The sequence below is a fragment of the Mandrillus leucophaeus genome, unplaced genomic scaffold (assembly GCF_000951045.1).
Source record: "Mandrillus leucophaeus isolate KB7577 unplaced genomic scaffold, Mleu.le_1.0 Scaffold347, whole genome shotgun sequence".
Taxonomy (NCBI): Eukaryota; Metazoa; Chordata; class Mammalia; order Primates; family Cercopithecidae; genus Mandrillus; species Mandrillus leucophaeus.
In genome coordinates, this window is record NW_012103665.1 from 1,845,739 (window position 1) to 1,863,880 (window position 18,142).

Here is an 18,142-nt window from a genome sequence, read left to right on the forward strand (position 1 = left end):
TAAGATGAAATCACATTCCACATAATTCACCCATTTAAAGTGTACAATCTGATGACTTTTGGTGTATTCACAAAGTTGTACAACCATTGCCACAATCAATTTTTTACATTACTCCAAAAGGAAAACTTTTCTCCCCTGCACCCTTAGCTGTCACCTGTCTCTCTCTCCCTCTTTCTCTCCTAGTCCTCAGCCACTGCTAGTCCCACTTTGTCTCTATAGATTTGCCTACTGGGACATTTCATGTAAGTAGAATCAGAGGATATGTGATCCCTTGTGATTGGCTTTTCTTACTTAACATAATGTTTTCAACGTTCATCTGTGTTGTAGTATGTATTTGTACTTCGTTTGTTTTAATGGCCAAATATTTCATTCTGTGTATAAAGTGTGTTTTATTTATCCATCTATCAGACAATGGATGGACATTTGGATTGTTTCTACTTCTTGGAATATACCAAAGCTCTATTCACTAAGTATAATGTTCTTACTAGCTTTTGAGGCATAGACACTGTGTATGTGTAGATATAAAAGGCACTCGTTTATCTAAGTCCATGTATGTAGCTCTGTTATTCTGAGATAATATTCCGACCTGGGTTCCATGTGTCTAAAGCCTGTGTTTTAACTTCAATGGATAACTGGGAATTAGGAGTTTTTTGACCACTTTAAATATAGTGTCTTGCCTTTGGATGAAGAGAGTCATTAGGAGGAAAAATTTGGATGTAATGTCAGGTGAATCCCCAAACCAAGGTTAAAGAAGGAGAATACCTTTGGTTACACATAGATTTTCCACACACGGGTCATCAGTGCACAGTCTGATTTGAGCTGAGAAACGTGGGCTTTGAAGGGCCGTTTAGTAGAAAATGAGTCTAGCAGTCCCCTTCAAAATCTAACCTATGTCGGTGTCTCCTTGAATAGATTTTCCCTTTGCCCTCTCCCACTTATCCTCACCCTGTGATTTCTAGTAATACCACTCGCTGCTCTTTACCCTGCCAAGATTTAAAATACTCCTGCTATGTAGCATCAGACCTCAAGAACATGAAATACGTACCTTTTATTGCAGGCTTCTATCATTTGTTTTTGGCTTAAATCAACTTGAAATCTCCCTTTGTGTGGCCTTTTCTATATGGCCTTATAAAAAAGTACGTACAGTAGATAGCCACAAAATAGTACCTTCTCATTTGTGCCAAGCTTTAATAAGCAAATGAAAAAATAGCTAATATTTTGTTAATTTTAAGTATGATTTTCCCCTTTCGTAGAAGTCCCTGAATTGCTGCCAGCCAAAATAAAATATTGCTGTTCTAATTTTAGTATTTTATTACATTGCATTTCATGTAATTCCTTAGTTTAAGGCCAATACCATCAGAAGAAAATTGTGCAAGTTATGCTAATATTGAGGTTCTGAGTTCTGAATTTGTTTTTACATTTGTTTTGATAAAAGTGTATTTGGGGTCAGAAAGCTAAAAGGGCATTTACTATTTCTAACCACCTCCTCCCGCCCCACCACTGCCACCGTTGAACATGTGAAAAGCACCAGGAAGCGCACTAGACGGCCCCATTCTTACTAAAGGGATTGAAGTAGAATAGGTGAACATGGAAGGAAATAACTTGTAGGTTTGCCTGCAGCTCAAGTTACTAGAAACAATAATTACTACATGCCGTGCCCATGAGGAAATCTTAGTAGGTGACCCATTCACTATAATGTCTGAAGTCAGAGAATTTAGTCTGTTTCTTTCACTGATGGAACCCCAAAATCTGGTACAATTCATGGCAAATAGTAGGCGCTCGATAGGCATGTATTGAACTGATGGATTTATTTATTTATTTATTTATTTATTTATTTATTTTTATTTTATTTATTTATTTTTTTTGAGACGGAGTCTCGCTGTGTCACCCAGGCTGAGTGCAGTGGCTCGATCTCGGCTCACTGCAAGCTCCGCCTCCCGGGTTCATGCCATTCTCCTGCCTCAGCTTCCCGAGTAGCTGGGACTACAGGCACCCGCCACCACACCCGGCTAATTTTTTGTATTTTTAGTAGAGACAGGTTTTCACCGTGTTAGCCAGGATGATCTCCAGACCTCATAATCTGCCTGCCTCGGCCTCCCAAAGTGCTGGGATTACAGGTGTGAGCCACCGTGCCCGGCCCAATTGATGTATTTATTGAATGGATTGCTGTATGATAAACTTCTTAACCAAGCATTCTGGGCTTTTGATCTCTGACTTCAATTTGTATCTCTCATCTAAGCCTGTTGATATAATACAAAAATTCACTTTAGTCAAAAAATTCCATATGTTGCTGCAACCATTTTCTATGGTGGTCCTTTGAGCAGGGAGCTTGTGGAAAGGACGTGGATCTTGGAAAAATGAGGAAGAGGCAGAACTGGCACAGGACTGTGGAAGGGTGGGGTAAGACTTAGGTAACCAGACAGGGAAAAAGAGAGAACTCTAGATTAGAAAAGCAGATAAGCTGATAAACCTTTCCTTTCCTCTAAAACTGTATTCTGACTTAACTAAGCCCACAGGTCCTTCAGCTCATATGAAAAGAAACAAGTTTCATATCTTTGTACCAATTGCCCACATACATTTGGTTTATAAAGCAATTAAACGTATTTGATTTTTATGAATTATATCTGGGTCTTACTGCTACATTTTTCTAACCTACCTAGGCTTTTTAAGTGGCTTAATAAGCTTTATTCCCTTGTTCTTAGGGGTGAAAAACAAAAACCAGATAATTCTGACCTCAACAGCCTAATATCTGAAATCTTAAAATAGTCAAGGCCATATCTTTCCTTACACTAAAATACTGCACAAGTGTTTAACAACTGTAAGGCAAAATATTCTCAATGTAGTCTCTGTTATTTCACTGTGTATTGGTTTTTAATATTTCATCTGTGTCTCACAATGATCACTTAGTAGTAACTAACTGCGGGAATTAATATATTTTTAATTGCCAAAAATTGTATAAAGAGAAAAGTAAGAGAAAGAGAACCTGGGGTGACTTTGGCTTTTAACACTGCAGCTCCTGGCACAGCCTGTGCCTGAGGCAACCTTGGTCGTCTAGCAGTATCGTATGCGAGTCTTCTGGTTGGACAGTACAGGACATTTGTGGATCTGCCCATGACCTCTCTCCTTTGTGCACTGCCAGTCTCCGGTGTCATTAATTAGCCTTCAGGTCTCACATTTGTCTGCTAGAAAGCATCTCAGATAAGCCACGTCAACAAATTGGAACAGGCAGGCTGCCTGGCGCTCCGGGGCGCGCGGCTCTGTGGGGACCGTGGGAGGGCAGCCCTCTCCTTCGATCATGTGGGGAAGTTTGGTTCTAACAGGGCACGTGGGAATCCCAGCCCGTGGGGTGCAGCGTGGACCTCGGAGCACAGCAGTGGAGCTGCTCGCGTTTGTACTGGTTTCAGTTTCTCATTTCAAAACCGCGAGGCTCAGAGGCCTAGGGGATTTATTTCCCATTTTGCTTGGTCTTTCCCCAAGGCTTTGCCTGCATTCTTCAGTGAATTCCACAATGAGTGGTGGAACTTCAGCACGGGAATGAAAATCATTATCCCCAAGTTCTAAACAGGAGATTTGCACTGTGGCACATTTCCGTAAATACGGTGCCCAGCATCTGTGGTGAATAATCCCCAGCCATGACTCTCTTGCTGTTCTGACTTTGACATGTTTCCCAACCAATTTCACTAAATCATAAAAATAACAAATAATATTTATGAGCCTGCTTGCCTGTGCCAGGCATTCTGCAAATCACTGTGTATGTATTATGTTAATGACCATATCATGCCTATGTTGTGGGGGGTCCCCATTTCGCAGATGAGAAAAACAAGCCACGGCCTACCTGAGCCCTCGTGGGTCTCGATCCAAGCACAAGCTCTTCACCACCCCCATGATATGGCCTCATAAAGTTTAAGCAATTTGATGGGCACCACATGGGCTCTGTCACCACATCTAGCACGAAGGGAGAGCTGCAGTGATCAACCCTGTGAATTCAGGCAAAAGCGAAAGTATTGCTTTTGTAATTGGGGAAAGAAGCTCTGCCTGCAGCTCTGCTTTCACCAGGGAGGAGCCAGGGAGGAGTAACCTTGAAGGAATTACTGTCAGGCCTTCGATTATGTCCTGTTAGTAAATTGCAGGCATGTTTTATCCTATGTTTATGGAAAACAATTCTATATAAATGAAATTGTTGGAGTTTGAATATAGTAGAGGGTTAATTAGTTTTTTTTTTTTTTTTGTTTTTTTTTTTTTTTTGAGACGGAGTCTCGCTCTGTTGCCCAGGCTGGAGTGCAGTGGCGTGATCTCGGCTCACTGCAAGCTCTGTTTCCCAGGTTCACACCATTCTCCTGCCTCAGCCTCCCAAGTAGCTGGGACTACAGGCGCTCGCCACCACGCCCGGCTAATTTTTTTTTTTTTGTATTTTTAGTAGAGACGGGGTTTCACCGTGTTAGCCAGGATGGTCTCGATCTCCTGACCTCGTGATCCGCCCGCCTCGGCCTCCCAAAGTGTTGGGATTACAGGCGTGAGCCACCGCGCCCAGCCTAATTAAATAATTTAAGGAACTCTTCCCAATTTATATTGTGGGATATTCTAGCCTTTCTTTAACTGTATTCTCAGAATCATAACTGGAAATAGGAAACTTTATGTGGCCACAGATGTTCATTAAGAAATGCTGATTCCTTAAAGCAGATGTCTTTCCTGTTTCCCTGCCTGCCTTCGGAACTACCCAGTGAGGATAATCATCTCTGTTACCTTGCTTATGACTCATGGGGTGAGGTGGTGGACGTTTCTGGGGGTCTTTAAAATACTCTCAACCCTTTGAGATCATCTTGGGACACCTCACCGTGTTTGAGGAGTACAGACACGGTGACCCCTTGGTGCACCACCCTCCTGGAAAGCAGGGGAAGGAAGAGACGAGACAAGCAGTTCACACTGCATCTCTGGAAAGCCCACTTGGAGTCTGGGTCAGCATTGCTAATATGTATGTATGTGTATTTTTTAGACAGGGTCTCACCCTGTGAGACTAGGCTGGAGGACAGCGGTGGGGTCATGGCTTATTGCAGTGTCGACCTCCCTGGGTTGAGGGGATCCTCCCACCTCTGCCTCCTGAATACCTGGGACCACAGGTGCACACCCCCATGCCCAGCCAATTTTTGTATTTTTTGTATAAACAAGGTTTCACCACTTTGGCCAAGGTTGTCTCAAATTCTTGGGCTCAAGCGATCCATCTGCCTTGGCTTCCCAAAGTGCTGGTATTAGAGGAGTGAGCCACTGTGCCAGGCCAACATTGCTAATTTTATTTAAACTTTCCTACACATGAGAATCTAGTTAAGATGAAGAAACCTTTTTCCTTCATCTGCTTTTCCCTTTCTCCCTTTCTTCCCTTTCTTTCTTTCTTTTCTTCCTTTCCTTTTTCTTCCTTCCTTCCTCTCTCTCTTTCTTTCTCTCTCTCCCTTCCTTCCTTCCTCCCTTCCTTTCCTTTTTTCCCTTTTCCTTCCTTCGTTCCTCTTTTTCTTTCTCTCTTTCGTCTCTCTCTCTCTCTCTCTCTCCCCCTTCTTTCCTTTCTTCCTCCTTCCCTTCCCCTCCCTTTCCTTTCCTTTCATTTCCTTTCCTTTCCTTTACTGTCCTTTTCTTTTCTTTCCTTCCTTCCTTTCATTCTTTCTTTCCTTTCTTTTTGTCTCGGTCTATTGCCCAGCCAGAGTACAGTGGTATGACACTGCAGCCTCTGTCTCCTGGGCTGAAACAACCCTCCCACATCAGCCTTCTGTGTAGCTGGGTCTACAGGCATGCATCATCATGCCTGGCTAACTGAAAAAATTTTTTTGAAAGACAAGGTCTCACTGTGTTGCCAGACTGGTCTTGAACTCCTGGCCTCAAGTGATCCTCCCACCTAGGCCTCCCAAAGCACTGGGATTACAGGTGCGAACCACGACATTCAGCCAAGATAAGGAGATCTGATGCTGTGGCCAGATACATGGAGCTGTCTAGAGAAGTTTGGGAAGAAGTAAATGAATCCTGCACGATGACTTCTCAGGGATTAATTTATAGACTTTTACATAAATACATATAATTAAAGGTAAAACAAACACTATGCAGAAGGTAATAGAGATGTTTGAAAGATGCAAAAACATTGGATTGAAAGATGCTTTATGGCAATGTTGACATCTCAGAGAAGCTTTTCAGGATGAACAGGACTTTGTCAGATATCGTTGAAAGTATGTATGGCATGAGAGCAGAGCAGAGAACCACATGAATGAAGACATGGAACTGGGAATGCCGAATAATATAATTGGAACACATTGAACAGCTTTGGTTTGGTTAGTCAAATACATGTGGGAAATAGAGCTGAAATATGTCATAATAGAAAAGGCCTTAAATCCAAGGCCCCGAAGTTTGAATTTAATAGAATTCGCAATGAGAACCCATTAATAGTTTTATCTTCTTTTGTACCTTTCCCCCTTTGTTTTCAGGGGCCAAGATTGCCTTATAATTTATAGAGACTAGAGAAAACTTAACAAGCTTCAAATTTAACTCTTGATCTCCTCTATCTCTTAAAAAAACATAATCCAACAAGATACTTCCCCATTATTCTCTGTCTCAGAAATGGCACTTCCAGCAACCCATTGTTCACCCCTTTACCCTTCCATCTGCTTCAACCCTTCCTTGACTGAATCAGCAAGACCTGTTTGTTACACCTGCAAAATGTATCTCAGCTCTGTCCACTCTCTCGCTCCTTGGATACCACTCTAACACAAAGTGTCCTATTTTGAGAAAAGAATGGTAGTGGGAAGGACATACTTATAGTTTGGCCACAGATCCATCTACTTCAAAAGAGGTGAAGGGTAATCTCATAATAGCAGAGAAGTTATAAAGTAGCTATTGCAGAGAGGACAAAAAAGCTTACAAAGAAAGGAAAAAACGTGGGAAAAATGAATGTTTTACATGATTATTTGACTGGATTTACAGAATTTGTTCTAGTTGTTTCAAGGTAAGATTTGTATTTTTTCAATAAGTCATTTTAAAAATTAGTCTTTGCATCCCAATGGATGGGATTTCCTAGATAGCCTTGGAATGGTTGTCGGAATAGCTAATAGCAGATATTCTAGATAGCTCTATAAAAACTCTTACAAAGAAACAATGTCAATAGATAGAGCCTGAATTTAGGTACCCTGTCCTGTGATCTAGCATCCCTGTATCATGAGAAATCCCTAGATACCTCTGAGAATGTAGATGATTCTGACCTTGACTCAGAAAATGACAAAGGGTTCCCTCAAATTGTGCTTTCATTTTCAGCACCATTTTATAGTCCCCAGAGTTGTCTAGGATTTCTGCAATCTAGTTGGCAATATTGCACATGGAAAGTGTCAGATAACTAATTTCATCGAACATTTAAGTGGTGTCTTTTGCATTTTCTGTATTTCTGAACTGACATGTTTATTGCTTTGTCTGCAGTATATGTTCTGAGATGCTAGTTTTAAATATGCCAAATTATTGGATGGGAATTTCCCAATGTAAATAAAGATTTCCTTCCCAACCTCCTTCTTCCAAAATGCCTTACCTGTGTGTTTATAAATTCCTCCAAGATCTGTAGTATATGTCTCTCTATTTTGTGAACCTGGTGGCATGATATCTTTATGGTGAAAATCCAGTGCTTTATTAATAGGCTTTTGGACGAGAACATACCTAATTTCCAGCCATAGTCAACAGATGAAAGTGATCATGACTCAGCTCTAGCTTTGTAGAAATGAAACCTTTCTTTTCCCAGTGCATGCTGTAACTGGCACAAACACATAGGAACCTTCGGGAGATGCCTCTTGCCTGGGTTAACTGTCTTTTGTGATGGTGAACTATGAATACTGTAGTTTCCATGTAGCCAAATCATAACTATCCAATGAGGTAGAGATCATTTTTAAAAAGTCAAGTCACCTCAGACTTGATTATCAAACAGTACTCTACTACAAATTTTAGATTGTCTATCTGAAGTAAATGATATAAAATTATTTCCCATGTGTTAGTAGAGGATTAAAAGGAAGGATAGGTGAATGGGAAACATGAAGAACAGGCAGGGTCCTCCCCAACCTGGGCTTAGTTCTCATGTTGGGATGCGTGTGTCACCCTGGCCAATCACTAGGTTGGTATCTAGACAACTTGGATGCCTGAGAATTTCTGCAATGTCTTTTTCACGTTCTACTTTTGGAGTATGAATCTGAAGAGGGCTGGGGCCCTTAATTTCATGAGACTAATCCTCGAGTAGTTTTTGCCTCTCTTCATCTTTGGGAGAACACAAGCAGAATACTTTACGTATCCCAAGTCAGAGACTTTTCTGGATCTCTAGAAGAAAAATGGAAGGATTATACATTGCCCTGTTCCTCAAGAGTGGTGTAGAATGAACTAATTATTTTTGTTGGTTTGCTTATTATTTCTGGTTTTTCTTCCCCTCCCCCGCTCCAACCCTGGAATTTGGACAAGCGGTAATTGACAAGGAATGTGCACAATTGATACTCAAGTGCATAGCACAGTGCCTGGTCCATAGCAGGAGCTCAGCAAATACGTGTTCCTGAGTAAGTCTAATTCTAAATTTCTCTTCGCAGCAAGTGAGAAACAGATGGTGGTGGTGTGCAAGGAGTCCCCAAAGGAGTATCTCCAGCCTTTCAAGGACAAACTAGAGGAGTTCTTCCAAAAAGGTAGGAAGCTTTGTCAGCAGCACATACACGCGGCCCTGAAACATCCTTCATTTCATGAATCTTTTCTCTGAGGCCCATGGCCCCTTGCATCCTGGCTGACCACAGGCAGCTCTGGTGATTTCATTAGCCCATCTCTCCATGGTGGTTACATACTCACGGTAAAGTTGTCCTATAGCTTTTATGTCATCTTTCAAATCCATTTTAATATTTTAAATTCTTGAATGTTACTCTGGCTCTTGTAAATTCTCTGAGGACAAACTTTTTTTGTCTTTTCATGGAGCTCAAGGAATTCCTCAGCCCATGTTCACCAACAAACGACATACATGTAAGGCAGGTGCAGTTATGCGTTTCATATTTGTGGTCAAGCTGGACAGGTAGATGGTGATCACCCTCCTGGTTTTATGAGTGTAGCAACTTGGAAACTTGTGTTATATTTTCCATTCCTTTTCAGATAGGAAAATTAGGGCCAAATGAATGTCACCCATCAATCACTTGCTACCTATCAGCCCTCTGGGGTTGATCAGTAGAAGTGATATGCATGAGACTCCACACTTTCTTTGAAATCTTAACAGATTTCCTTCCTTTACAGTTTTGGCATGAGTAGGGAACTTCTGTTGATCAGGGTTAGTGAACATGGAAGTAGCACGTCTTTTAGATAATTCCTGTTCTAATTTCTCAAATTTAACTTAAGATGTAAAACAAAAATAAGTGTGGGCTTGTTGAAGACAGCTTATTTCCTTGCTGGAAAGCTAGAGGAAACACACATAGGAGCCTTGAGGATATCTCCACATGCTCTTTCTATTACTGAGTAAGGCCACATGTTACCACACCATCAACAAAAGACTGTTAAGCAGGGTGAATGCATAAAGTGTGGCCAAACCAGCTTGAGAATCGGCAGGGAAATTCTCAGTCTATGAGTCAGGGGAACTCCATTCCAGCTGCTGCTCCCTTGGCGCAGAGACCATTGCTCCCTTGTCCATGATGAAAGGTTGTCTGTATTGAAGTAGAAGAAGTCAGATTTCTCTCTCAGCCATTACAGAACCTCATATATGATGGAAGAAATGCTGTCAGGCAAAGAACCATCTTGAGAGCAAAGATACCAATACTTGTGTGCTGTGTGACTATAGGAGATGGGTTTTATAAGTGACTTATCAAAAAATGCATTGCTATGTAATTATACTGTGTAAATATAACCTAAGTAGCCTGAAGAAAAGCATAAAATACTTCCCTTTGCTGACCCCAGTTAATAGTGTCTGCTTTTTACATATGTAGAATTAACTTGAAATGAGGCTCATGTGTACTTGGATTCCATCTTTATTTGTAATTGCTATTCTATTTCTAGAAAATTTTGCCATATGTATGTCAGGGTACTATCTGCCTGCATGCTGTAATGCCCTTAGAATCCTGCCTCTGCAAAGCAGCTAGCTTATATCGTGCATTTTATTTTTTTTGTTGAAAAGACGTAAATATGATTAGATTTAAAACCTTGAGAATCTTCTTTGGTACCTTGGAAAAGGAATTTGCAAATCCCCTTTTGGGATAATGTGTTAACCTCTTCTCTACTAGGGCTCCCAAGACAATTCTGGTCTATTCAGAGAAAGGGAATTTATATGAGGGAAACTGGATCTTATGTCAGGGAAGTACGGGTGTGGCCATAGTAAGCTGTTCTAAGAAAGTCCTAGAACAGTGGTTCTCAACTCTCTTGCGTATTAGAATCACTTGGGAGATTTTTGACAATCTTGATAACCAGGCCCAACTCTAGACCCATCATCAGCGTCTCTCAGGGTGGGACCAGGCATCAGATTTTCCTTTTTTTTTTTTTTTAAACTCTCCAGGTAATTCCAATGTGGAACCCAGATTGACAGCCAATACTGTCCAACTTACTTCACTTTTTAATGTGTATTCAAAGATTTATTCTGAGCCTACTATATGTTAGCTCTATGATACAGACCGAGAGTACTAAAATTAATTGTATACCCCTACACCCTGTCCCGGAGTATGTTAGTGGGAAAAGATCTATAGTTGAATATAATCAGCTCCTCTTTTTTTTTTTTTTTTTTTGAGACGGAGTTTTGCTCTTATTGACCAGGCTGGAGTGCAATGGTGCGATCTCGGCTCACTGCAACCTCCTCCTCCAGGGTTCAAGTGATTCTCCTGCCTCAGCCTCCCGAGTAGCTGGGATTACAGGGTGCCCACCACAACGCCCGACTAATTTTTGTATTTTTAGTAGAGATGGAGTTTCACTATGTTGACCAGGCTGGTCTTGAACTCCTGACCTCAGACAGTCCACCCGCCTCAGCCTCCCAAAGTGCTGGGATAACAGGCGTGAGCCACCGAGCCTGAGGTAAAAGTGACATTAGGAATAACATCAAATCATGCTTAAAACAAAACCACCCAAAACAAGACATAAATTGAATGTGAAGGAAACATTACCATTCTATTTAAAAATTTAACAATATAAAAATATATATACTATTGTAGGAATCTTAAACATTCCCAATATTGTGTGGTAGAAAAGTCTACTGTTGAAATAGCTTGTTATGATTATTTCATTACTTAACTCATTTTGTCAAAAAAACAGTCTAGACTTGTGCTGTTCGATGTGGCAGACACTAGCCACATGTGGCTTTTGAGCAGCTGAAATGTGGCTAATCCAAACTGAGATGTCTTATAAGGGTAAAACACACATGGGGTTTTAAAGACTCAGCAGAAAAAACATGTAAAATATTTTATTGCTGATTTTTTTATACTGATTGCATGGTAAACTGATAACATTTTAGATATGTTAAATAAATAAAACATGATTATTCATTTATAGGTAAGTTAATAAGTATGTTAATAACCTGACAAAATATATTAGCTAAATTATATTTCTTCTGCTTTTTGAGTGTGGCTACTAGAAAATCTAAATTATATTTGTGGTTCACATTATATTTCTATCGGAAGGTGCTAGTCTGGAGGCATGTTCCATAGGCTTTCCTCAACTCATTCCTACACTCTCTTCTCATTTTCGCTCTACCTTCTCAGCTTGAATCCTAAGTTATTGGAATGTAGAATTTCACAAGCTAGCCCCCTGTCCACTCTGGGCCTGGACCTTGTTTGGCTCTCAAGTGGGGCTACTTAACCAAAGGAGGTAACACCATGCTACTTGATCAGGCTATTACCTCTGCGGTTCTGAAATGCATGGTTTAGGGTCTGTGGTTAAGAAATACATTATAGTTCACAGCAATATGCTATGATGTAGGGGCTGGGGTTTTGCCAAATTGCAGTATATACAAATGGAATATCTCCTCGCTGCTGTTTGGAGTTCCAAATAGTAGTTCCTTTATTACGTAGATATTTCACTGATTCATAGAAAATGTAGGTTTTCCATTTGCCACAAATATGCACTATTCACCATAGATAATCAAATTTCTATGACAATTGTCATACAGTTTAAGTATAGTCTTTCATCTAATATGCTATTTATTGTGAGAAATACCATTATTCCATGTACTGCTAAGAAAGATAAATTGCTGCCATAAGCCACAGCATGTAGATTCTTAAGATGTACCCCAATATCAGAGGCTCTAAAATACGAAAATTCTATCAATTTTGGAGTTGGTGTAATGTGGTATTGTAATTAGGCATATAGAATCAGAGAGGAAGAATGCCCAACACTTTTAGGTAAGACTTTCAGCAAAGGAGATATTTTTGTTCAGACTTGAAAAAGAGCAAAATAATAACGACGACAATGATGTTAACATTTACTGAGTGCCTCTATCTGCTAGATACCATGGGCAACAAATCGCCTTTTTACTTAGTCACCATGACAGTCCTTTGAAGTGAGTACTGTTACCGCCCTGCTATACAGATGAGGAAATTGAGGATTAGAAATTCTCAGCAGACAGGCTACAAAGGGCATTCCAGGCAGAGGAAAACACTGCAAGTCTCAGAAGGATGAAAGACATGATGTGTTTGGAAAATGGCAAGCGACTCGGTGTAGCTAGATCACAAGGCATAGGAGAAGAACCCAAGACCAAAAAGGAGATAAGAGTCACAAGATGACTTGCTAAAGAATCTGAACTTTATCTGACAGGCAGCAGATAATATTGGAAAATAATGTGTACAGGAGTGACATGATCATGTTGGATTTGTTTGTATTGTTTTGGTTTGTGCAGTTTTTTTGTGGGGGTATATATCACTTTGCTTTTTGTTGTTGCTGAGAAATATAACTAACAGTAATATGCAAAAAGGTTGAACAAATAACAGACTAATGCCATTGCAAAAGCACTGGCAAAGCCAAGGTGGGAGGATCACTTGAGGCCAGGAGTTGGAAACCAGCCTGGGCAACAGAGTGAGACCCCATCTCTACAAAAATTAGTTGGAAGTGGTGGCACCTGTAGCCTCAGCTACTTGGGAGGCTGAGGTGGGAGGATTGCTTGAGCCCAAGAGTTCAAGACTACAGTGACTATGATCACACTACTGTGCTCCAGCCTTAGCAAGAGAGCAAGACGCTGTCTCTAAAACAAAACAAAGCAATGGCAGTAAAAATAAGAAGGAAAAGACATAATTATAAACAGTAAAGGGCTGTTTTAGGCGTTACAGGACAGGATAATAAATTGGATGTACAAAATGAAACAGGAGAATAGGGTAACTCCTTTTTCTTGCTTGGATAACTGGCTGGATACTGGTAAGGAAGACTAGATTCGAGATGGAAGACAGTGAGGTCGACGTTAGAGATGTTAACTTTGCACATATGAGACACGCAGGTAGAGATTCTGGGCTCATGGGAGACAGCTAGATGAGACTCTAAAGGTAACAGTTCAAGTCATAGGAATGAATGAGATAGCCCGAAGAGAAGGGTGTAGAATGAGACAATACGTGAAGTATCAGAGTATCTGAGCACAGGGTATCATATAATAAATGTAACTGAGAAAAGATGCTTCTGTACTTCCATAGCACAGCTTATACAGAGCATTTTGCAAGGAAGTGAATTCTCTATTAGGAGTCTTATCACTCATAAAGTTTTAAGCAATTGTGTTCTTTATGCCTGAGAAGTCACATGCGTTGTGACTCAGGATTATTTTTACATCAGCTGCAATTCAGCTCTAAGAATCATGATGATTTAATTTTTCTTCTGTAAATCATATCCTGTTGCCACACTCAAATGGAGATGATGCATTTATCCTTATGTCTTTTATCATTCTTCCCTTCTCAGAATGCCCTTATATAGTGTTATTTGACAAAACTGTGGTACTTTTTCTTAATGAATTTCATTTTCGGAGAAGAATTGAGTGTAATTTTAATGGCACCACTTGGCGGGGTTGCAAACTCCATGATATCCATGCCTTTTTTCTTACATGTCTTTTTTCTTTTCCACACTAGGCTGTTGTTGAAGCTGGTTTATGGCTCAGTTCAGAATAACCTTGTGCAGGCATTTTGTGAGCTCCTGCTTTCCCACCCTCAGATCAAACGTGGTCATAATGATATGGCCTTCAAAAATGTGATGCTCACATTAAAAGTCCCCATAAACATGGCAGGGATCCTATAATTAAAAGAAGGCGCAGAGCAACTGATTAGATCCCAGGTATAGATCTTGTAGGTGGTCTTTTCATGCTGTTAAATTGGTCATTTGTATTTATAGCTTTGGCAGGGAGGGCTGGAACCTAAACTGGCTCTAATCCCAGCACTCTCCCACACTTGGCCTTATCTCATTCTCCATTAATTTCACTTGGCATCCATGAACGGAGCCAAATTCTAAATGATTCTGCCTGAACCATTCTAGCCCTAGTCTGTGAAACTATTTTCTGAGTTTCTTTGACCAACTGAGATTAGAGATATTCTTTTTTGTTTGTTTGTTTGTTTGTTTGAGACGGAGTCTCGCTCTGTCGCCCAGGCTGGAGTGCAGTGGCCCGATCTCGGCTCACTGCAAGCTCCGCCTCCTGGGTTCCTGCCATTCGCCTGCCTCAGCCTTCCGAGTAGCTGGGACTACAGGCGCCCGCCACCACGCCCGGCTAGATTAGAGATATTCTTAATATCAAAAATTGTTTTATTTTACCTGTGTAACAAACCTTCACATGTACCCCCAAACCTAAAATAAAAGTTAAAAAAAAAATCTGTCTTCTAGTAAAAAATAGATAAATTTACCAGACTTAAATAAACAAAAGCAATAATTCTGATTTTCTATATTGAATGCAAAAGGATTTATATAAACAGATGAGTATTCCATGACAGCTGGGACTGTGTCTGTTTTGTCCTGTTCACTTACTTGTCCCAACATAATATAGGCTCAGCCTGTCCCATGATAGGTGTTAATAAGTATTTGTTGAATTTATGAACAAACAATTTAAATTGTGTAAAGTACCTGGAGGCTACTTTTTCGCCCTCCCTCGGTTTTCTGTTTAAATCCTTTTCGAATTGCTGAATCATCCCAGAATCTGGAGAGGTACATTTTTGGTCAATAGTACATTTCTGTGATCAGACCTCCTGGATATAGAATCATCTTTCTATGTTGGGCATATGCATATAATCTATTCTTAGTAAATACTTGGGTCAGATTAGATTGACAAAGGCCATACTTAAATCTCTAAGTTGCAAAATAAGAGCAGGTTATTATGTAATTTCTTCACTTCAACCCCCAGAAATGTAGAAACAAAGCAATCTGAATCACCATATTCAACCACTAAGGTTACAGAGATCAGGAAAGGTCAGTAATCTGAGCAGTGTAACCTGTGAGGGAAATAATTCTGCCATTCTTTACAAAGCTTGTGGAAAGAAGAAATATGGCTGGAGAACATGCACTCTGCATCAGCCAAAATGGGTTCTTGTATACCCCACTGCTACTCAAGAAAATACCAACAGTCGTGGTTCCAAAGATCATCACATGGCCAAGAATTAAGATAATCTCTTGTGACTTCCGGATCACTTAAGTAACAGAGCAGTAATCCATGGAAGATGAAGAAAACTATTTGGCTAGGTGCAGTGGCTCAGGCCTGTAATCCCTGCACTTTGAGAGGCCAAGGCGGGTGGATCACCTGAGGTCAGGAGTTCAAAACCAGCCTGGCCAACATGATGAAACCCCATCTCTACTAAAAATACAAAAATTAGCCGGGCATGGTGGTGTGCACCTGGAATCCCAGCTGCTCTGGAGGCTGAGACAGGAGAATTGCTTGAACCCGGGAAGCAGAAGTTGCAGTGAGTCAGGATCATACCACTGCACTCCAGCCTGGGCCACAGAGTGAGACTTCTCCAAAAAAAAAAAAAAAAAGAAAGCTATTTTATCAGAGATCTATTAAGTAGGCTTTTATCTAAAAGGGCTAGAGGGGATTTTTTTTTTCCAGAAATTCCTGCAAAGAGCTTATGGTTTCCCCCTGAAGTCAGTTTCTAATGACCATCCAGTAATGGAGTTGTTAAATTATGGTATTTCCATACAATGGAATACTAAGCATCTGTTTAAAAAAAAAAAAAAAGTCTATATGTATTGACCTGGAAGGATCCCTAATGTTTATGTTTAAGTGGATAAAAGCAAGGGTCAGAAGAGTAGTTATGTTATTATTAGGTATATTATTTTATCATTCAGATAAAAGATGAAGCAAAAAATGAATGCTACCTAACAGTGAGAACAAATAAGAACTAACCTAAGACTGACCAGGCGCGGTGGCTTACGCGTGTAATCCCAGCACTTTGGGAGGCTGAGGCAGGCAGATCACGGCGCGGTGGCTTACGCGTGTAATCCCAGCACTTTGGGAGGCTGAGGCAGGCGGATCACGAGGTCAGGAGATCGAGACCATCCTGGCTAACACGGTGAAACCCCGTGTCTACTAAAAATAAAATTAAAAAAAAATTAGCGGGGCGTGGTGGTGAGCACCTGTAGTCCCAGCTACTTGGGAGGCTGAGGCAGGAGAATGGTGTGAACCTGGGAGGCAGAGCTTGCAGTGAGCCGAGATCACACCACTGCACTCCAGCCCAGGCAACAGAGCAAGACTCCGTCTAAAAAAAAAACTAACCTAGGACGGATATTCAGCTGGTCCTCACCATAACACCCATACAGGTTGCGTGTTCTGCTAGTTAGTACCTAAGTTATTATTAAATATTTAGACCATTACCCCTAAAACTAATCAAACAGGTTCATTGCTGCAGCAGGTAGAAAATGGGCAAATGAGGTAAATAGGTGTATGCAGATTTTTCATAAATTGGGGGGTTTTAACCAATGAATACCTCTTAAATATTAAACAAAACTTTTTTTTGAACAACTAACTTTCTAGAGTACTTTGCACTTCACATTTTTCCTCCAAGATTCTGCTTCCTATTCATTGCTTCCCCATTATTATACCAACTGGGGTCCCTTAGCCACCCAGACCTAGAATAGGAAACCAAATGGTCTTACTCACAGCCTCATTACTTTCATTGGGTGCTGGACCGGACAACTTAGAAGGAAATCTGAAGGTCCGTTATGGAGCCAGATCTATGAGCTAGTACCTTGGTTTCTTCCCTGTGGCTCCCTTCTTTAGCATCGCTCTGGATAGCGCTCTCCAGTGGAATCCTCCCAGTCAATGAGAAAATGCATGGAAATGTTTAAAGGCATTGAGAGCTCAAGACAGTCCAGTCACACACACACGCACGCACACACACACACATGCACACACACGAATCTGCTGGAGCCCCTCAGTTCTTTCTCCTTGACTTGGATTGACTTCACTTATTTTGCTCATGGGTCCATCATCACTTCAGTTTCAGGCATCACACTTTCGTGATGTTATTATTAGGTATGTAACATGAATCCTAATTCACATTATGATCAAGAAGTGGTCAAGAAGAGGCCTCTAGTATGTAGGGTGTTTTACCTATTCCTCATCTTTTTTTTTCTTATTGCCGTAATCCTGTTCTTTATTTCATTAGGGCTCTTGATTACACGGGTGCTTCAATGTACACTTTTATGAATATACCAACGTGAGAGAGTAAAGACCTTCTCTCAGATTACCCTGACACAGACCATCCTTTAAACCTAATCACAAACAGAAGCAAATCTCAGTCATTTATATCTTGGGATCATTGTCAGGATCTGGCCTCTTCCATGGGTATATGCATTTTAGGCCTTAACTCTAATTTTTTTAAGAGTTTGTCTCCTGTTTTTCTGGAACTCCTGACCTCAAGTGATCTATCTGTCCCAGCCTCCCAAAGTGCTGGGATTACAGGTGTGAGCCACCGCGCCCAGCCTTGTTTCCTGTTTTTAAACACTGTGTCAGAACGACATGCAAGTAGAAGAGAGATGCTAGTGGTTGTGTTTAGAGATAAGATATTATTTGTCAGATAAATATCATTAACTCTTACAGTGTCTTTCCTAGAGCAGCAGCAGCATTTACACACACACACACACACACACACACACACCCCCCTACATCTTTCCAGCCTTATGGAACCAGATTATTTGCTTGCTTTGGTAGAACAGGGGACTGTACCTTAAACTGATTTTTACGACTCCGAGT

General features: G+C 40.8%; 1 protein-coding gene and 1 long non-coding RNA gene across 3 annotated transcripts in view; both read left to right on the forward strand.

Annotated features, from left to right (window-relative positions):
• FMN1 (formin 1) overlaps window positions 1-18,142 on the forward strand; it is a 388,608-nt gene that overhangs the window by 296,161 nt on the left and 74,305 nt on the right. For both annotated transcript variants that reach the window (XM_011989115.1, XM_011989116.1), the window contains one exon: window positions 8,583-8,675. In XM_011989115.1, the coding sequence (XP_011844505.1) occupies window positions 8,583-8,675 (93 nt within the window). The remainder of the gene's footprint in view (window positions 1-8,582; window positions 8,676-18,142) is intronic.
• On the forward strand, window positions 13,886-16,648 carry LOC105546023. Its single transcript, XR_001007034.1, has 2 exons — window positions 13,886-16,347; window positions 16,407-16,648. It is a non-coding gene; the product is annotated as an uncharacterized LOC105546023 (long non-coding RNA).